The 6002-nt window shown below is 43.2% G+C and overlaps 1 protein-coding gene across 1 annotated transcript; it reads left to right on the plus strand.

Annotated features, from left to right (window-relative positions):
- Positions 1-1073: 1073 nt before the first annotated feature.
- On the plus strand, positions 1074-4455 carry LOC141811817 (floral homeotic protein APETALA 2-like). Its single transcript, XM_074699873.1, has 8 exons — positions 1074-1405; positions 1513-1595; positions 2894-2902; positions 2984-3072; positions 3358-3431; positions 3513-3563; positions 3684-3760; positions 3968-4455. The coding sequence occupies exons 1-8, from the start codon at positions 1074-1076 to the stop codon at positions 4453-4455; spliced, it is 1203 nt and encodes a 400-aa protein (XP_074555974.1).
- Positions 4456-6002: the final 1547 nt, after the last annotated feature.

Raw genomic sequence — 6002 nt, forward strand, 5'->3', positions numbered from 1 at the left:
GCAAGGCCACCAGTGCACAGGCATCCTAGGCGCGCCTCCCCAAATCGGCCACTCCCGACCTCCGCCTGCGGCATGTATATCAGCGGAGCACCCCGCCAACCTCTCCACAAGAATCGGCAGCTCATCTACGAGAATGAGAGCATAGACCAAGTCCCTTACTTGGCCCCGCCTAATCATCTAAAGAAAATAACGCATGCGATCAGAATTGTCAGAGGAAGATTTACGACCTCAAGCCATCGGATAACCAAAAACCCTCAAAGATTATCCTTACCACATCAATAGCGGATTGAGAGCCAATCACAGACATGGAGATCCTCAAATACCGCCCCGCCCCTCCTATATAAACACCATAGGTATGACAATGAAAATGACTTTTTTTCGGAGTCAGATTACACACTTCTTTGCTCGTTGCTTGACTTGAGCGTCGGAGTGGCCACGCTGGGATTCCCCGGCGCCCCGCTGACCCATGCGTTCATTTGTTGTCTCCTCAGGCCTCTCTCATCGATATGAAAGTGCAGATTGACGTGGTCTCCTATTATCCGATGTTGTGGCCGTCGTCGACGAGAAGTCGAAACAAATATATTTATAATTATTGTGCATTCGAACATATTCAATGAAAACAAAGGAAGAGAGACGAGATTGATTGGGGGTGAAACAGAAACTTGGAGTGATCCTTTAAATTGATCAAATAGAAAGAAAAAAAAGAAAAGGAAAACAAAACTACTTTTTCTCTCTCCGCCTAAAAAGGCGGTTGATTTATTTTTAATTTTAAAAAATTTTCTTTCGCTTCGCCGCCCGGACATCCGCAAAGCTGCGCTTCTTCTTAATGACAGATATCCTTGACTGCAGCGGCGAGATAGCCAGCACCACCGGTAGGCACCTCTCTCTCTCTCTCTTTCTATCCTATCTCTTCTTTCTAATGCTATTTATTATGCATGACTCTTTTGCCACAGTCAGCAACGCTAAGCGCCATCCTCTCTTTTTGTCCCTCTCGTCTCTTGTCGATCGCATTAGCTGCTCGCGCACCCCCATCCCCCAATTTCAAACTTGCTTGTCTTCTTCCCGTCTCAAGTATGGGTCACAACTGGATCTCCTTCGGCCTCCCGCCGGTGGAGATGCTCCTCCGTCCGCCAGCTGCTGCCTTCGACCTCGTCCACTCCTCCAACGATGACCACGAGTCATACTTCCAGTACTTCTTCCCTCCCGCCCCTGCTGCGGCAGATCTCAAACTCGAAGACCTCCTCACCGCCGCACCCTGCTCGGATCCCCTCGCTCAGGTGACCGACGCACAGGATTTCTCCTCCGCTGGCACGGCTGTCGTCGAGGTCTCCTCCCCTGCCGCCACAGGGCCTCTAGTTCCGGCCGCGGCCGGCCAGCGAACGTCGGTCTACCGCGGCGTGACCAGGTGATCATTAGTTTAATTAATTAATTTAATCGATTAATTAGTCGGCGCTCAACGCCACACGTGCATGTGACGGGAGCGAGCTCACTCGTGCGCGCCTTCTGCGGCAGGCACCGGTGGACGGGGCGGTATGAGGCGCATCTCTGGGACAACACGTGCCGAAGGGAGGGACAGAAGCGCAAGGGTCGCCAAGGTCGCTCTGCTCCTCCATCTCCATGCAAAATTCCTCATTTTTTTTATCTTCATCTAACGTATAATTTAACTGAGATTGAATGGAGAATTCAGCGAGAGATAATTGACGGTAAATGCATGTTGCGTACTGCCTGCCTCCCGAGGGCAGCGGTACGGCCGCTGCAGCAGCTGGCGGATTTGGTTGCACGTTGTCCGCGAGATGCCGCGCCGCTCCCACAGCAATCCAATTTTCTTTTTTCCTTGACTGTCACAGTCGATCCCCCACCTGATCGCACTCCACACCTTATTTAATAAAAGAAAGAATAGCGATATCGGTAACATCACGGGCCCCACCTATTCTAGTCGATCTTTGCTTGGCATGTCAGCCAGCTCTGTGTCCTCTGCCACAGTGAGAGGGTTCGGGTTCCATCATAGGCATAGGACACCAGAGAGAGATATGTAGGATTTATTTGAGTGAGTGACACTGATGTGACGACACACCGCTCTTAATCTGCGTGGAAAAGAAAGGGGTGAGTCGTATCAGTGAAGACAGGGTACGCTGCAACTGGTCGAACTTTTTCAGCAGGAGGGAAGGAGGCTTGCTCCTTGTCAAAATGAGTCTCTCTGGTGCAGACGTAGAGCTCCTTTGACTCGAGCCCATAAGCAGCAGTGCAGGCAGAGTTACCATTAGTCACTTCACCAGATTGGTTGTGCGTGAATCAACTCGCCCATCTATCAATCACGTTAAGCTTCACTTTAGCTGGAGATTGAATGATGTAATACTCTGATGTTACACGGAAATAGGGAGGGTATTTTTTGCTTGTTCTGTTTGATTGAAGTAATATTACCAAAAGGTCATTCATTCTTTAGTGATTCCCATCAATCAGATTGTAGCTTCGTTCGTATGCTTTTGCTGGGGTTTATTCTGATTTTACACTGGAACAGTTTGGATTTCTTTGCTTCTCCAGTACCTACAAATCCTTTTGCGAAGTGCACCCATTTCATTTAGTCGAACTGGTTCCCTGAAGTTAAATTTTCTGCGGCAACTTCTTTGGATATTTTGCTGTCCGCTAATTAATGATTCTGTTGTTGAACTTGAACGTAGAGGATCTTGATTTGATAATAGGTTTGCATAGCAAAAGGCTAGAAAGCCAGAGTGAAGTTGTCTTTTGCTTTCATTTTCTTAAAATTTTCTTAAAAAAATAACTAGAACAGCAGCAGATAATCTCTCACTTAATATAGCCTTTTGTTATTCCTTTTGTCTAATCTACCATTTCTGTTTTTGTTTTGCATGGGAATATCGTGGCTATTTGTCTTCAGTGTATCTGGGTGAGTGTTCTTCCTTTCTCAATTTATAAGAGATGAATTAGTTCATGAACCAAGATGCTAATGGGGCTTCAACGAATACAGGTGGTTATGATAAAGAACAAAAGGCAGCAATAGCTTATGATCTTGCAGCTCTAAAATACTGGGGTCCGACGGCCACGACCAACTTCCCAGTAATCTTTTCCACTGCCAAATCTTTAATGCTAAGAGGCATTTATGTGCATCATTCTATTTATTCTGGTTCTTTACTTTAAGGGCCAAACTGTTTGGCACCATCAATGATCGACCAACACAGTTTTGTTTCCAATACAAGGAAAAATATTTATGTTTTTCATTCTGTCTTTTCTTTCGATTCCGTTCAAGTAAATAAGATTGGAGAAGTTCCTCTATTTCCTTTTGCCCCTGCAAACCCTCTTTGATAGCCTACTGATAAACCTTAAGTATTCTTTAATTTGTAGGTAAGCAATTACAGCAAGGAGATTGAAGAAATGAAGTGTATGTCTAAGCAAGAGTTTATTGCATCTATAAGAAGGTATTGGCCCACAGTTCTGTTACAGGATAAAAAGCTAAATTGTTGCATCTGCGTAAATTTGTTTTCTGTATGGATTTCTAGAAAAAGCAGTGGATTCTCAAGGGGCGCTTCCATCTACAGAGGAGTGACTAGGTGAAAACTGTGTTAAGATAAATAATTTCTTGCTTTTACATTATGCCTGCTGATATCACGCACCTTGCGACTAATGCTTCAAAACTTCCTGAGATGATTGTTTTCTGTAATTTTTATCAGGCACCATCAACATGGACGGTGGCAGGCACGGATAGGCCGAGTTGCAGGCAACAAGGATCTCTATCTAGGGACCTTTGGTGGGTACTTCGTGGTAGTTCGATTATAAATTCTTGAGGGATTGAAATCTGAGTATTAGCTCTCAACTAATTGGGTTTGCATCATCTGTTTTAGATCAGCTAGTGTTTTAGCATATGAAAAAAATTAATCTGTCTATGCCTTTTTGTACTCATCGGCCATTACGCATTTTGAAGTTGAAATACACTAAAAGTTGGACCCTTTCACAGCTACTGAAGAAGAAGCTGCTGAGGCATACGATGTGGCTGCCATCAAGTTTCGCGGCACAAATGCCGTCACTAACTTTGAACTCAGTAGGTACGATGTGGAAGCGATTGCAAACACAGATCTACCAATTGGAGCAACTGCAAAACGGACCAAATTGTCTCTCCAAGATGAACAGAACCAGCTCCCATTTGATAAATTTGAGAATCGACAGCAGTTGGACAATATGCCACCCCATCTCTTTGGAAACCATATGCAGCTTCAAGCCCCTTGCGGCGCAGCTCCCGGCTTGACATTCTGCAGTTTGGTTGAGAATGCTTCTGTCACCGTTTATCGGCAAGACTTGTGCCTGTTCACTGCAAAAGAGCAACTCAAGAACCAAGTGGACTGCAGCTTGATCAAGAACGCCGTGGTTAGTGTTTGCAGCCAAGATTTGTGCTTGTTCACCGCAAATAGTCAACAACTCAGGAATCAAGTTGAGAACCAGCAATGAAGGGCCAGGGGCATTCTCCAACACGGTAATGCTAGTCTTTTCTTATTTTGCTTAGAACAAATGATATCCAGGTCGATGGATCATTTGGGGTGGGGTAGGATAGAATAGTCTAATGGGGGGAAAACACTAAACCAGTTTTGAGGTTTGACTGTTCTACGCGTGTAAAGTGTTTTGTTTTGACTTGTGCTTTGCTGCTTCATCTGATGCGAAGTTATAGTCAAATGTTTTGTTGGAAGATGGCAGCATGAAACCTGCATAAGAACATGATAAAGTGCTAAAATAACTCTTACTGGCTATATGTGTTTTCTGTTACGTTGATCAAAGCACATCGAGTTCTTTTGCTAGCTGTTGTTTTTTTCTTAAAGATGCGAAATTTTAAAGTCAACAACCTTACAAGCGACTCATGAGCTTTCTGACCAAGTCAGCTCAATGAGATTGACCTTCAGGGATGGCAACGGATTCGGGAGTTCGCGGGGAAGTTTTCTCCATTTCCGTCCCTAAAACCCAAATCCATATACCATCCCCGTCCCCATCTCCGTCGGATATCATAATTTAAATATCATCCCTATTCCCGTCGAGTTTCGGGTATCCAGCGAGTTTCGGGGATCCCGCGGGTTTCGGGGTTGGTTTTCTTCGTGGATATTTTCATGGGTATCCCCATATCCATACCCATCTCCGTCTTATTTTTTTAAAATATTAATTTAAATATATATATATATATATTATAAAATCCTTACAAAATAACATTATAAAATCAAATATTAAATTCTAAAATAAAATATTATATCTAAAACAACATCCAACTAATGCATAATCGATACAATAAATTTGAAGTTCTTCCATTCTTCAATTTTTTAAAATTTTGACACCACTTATTCTACAAAAGAAAAAAAAATAAAAAGAGTTAAATATAAGATGGGTCGGGTTCGGGGATGGGGACGGAGAATATTTGGAATACCATCCCCGATCCATCCCCATTTTCCGAGATTCGGGGATTCCCCATCCTCATCCCCGCTTTCTCGGATTCGAAAATTTCCCGATCAAAATGGGTTCGGAGAACGAATTCTCCATCGGATCCGGGTCTAATTGCCATCCCTATTGACCTTAACTATTCTCAAGCAGTGCCTGATCAAGTGTTGTCGAGTAAATCAAAAGTGAGGCCTTAACGGGTGATAAAGTCATGCGATCGAAGCCCAATCAGTTGAACGAGGTCAATTAATAATAATAATAAAATCCAACGTAGCTTTATAATAATGTGAAAAGGTTCAGTTGAACGAGGCCAAATAATAATAATAAAATAATCCAACGTAACTTTATAATAATGTGCAAAGGGTCTAAGGACCTTAGTTGAACAAGCAAAATCTTAGCTCACATAAGATAGTTTAGAACTATAGAAAAATGATAGTTTAGAACTAAAGAAAAGTTATTGAACAAAGGTTATGTGGCCGGTATGAAACAAAGTGATTTAAGTCCTTTAACATGAATTGGGCAAGATATAAAACGAAATATCAAGTGCAACCTAGAAACTTTTTAGGAAATGATTTTGC

This window comes from Curcuma longa, chromosome 17 (genome assembly GCF_044706935.1).
Source record: "Curcuma longa cultivar G26 ecotype Majalengka, Jawa Barat chromosome 17, ITB_CL_G26_1.1, whole genome shotgun sequence".
NCBI lineage: Eukaryota > Viridiplantae > Streptophyta > Magnoliopsida > Zingiberales > Zingiberaceae > Curcuma > Curcuma longa.

Coding starts and splice junctions, on each gene's coding strand:
- LOC141811817 (XM_074699873.1), top strand. CDS start 1,074: ATGGGTCACAACTGGATCTCCTTCGGCCTCCCGCCGGTGGAGATGCTC. Junction 1,406..1,512: donor GTCTACCGCGGCGTGACCAG/GTGATCATTAGT, acceptor CTTCTGCGGCAG/GCACCGGTGGACGGGGCGGT. Junction 3,564..3,683: donor ATCTACAGAGGAGTGACTAG/GTGAAAACTGTG, acceptor AATTTTTATCAG/GCACCATCAACATGGACGGT.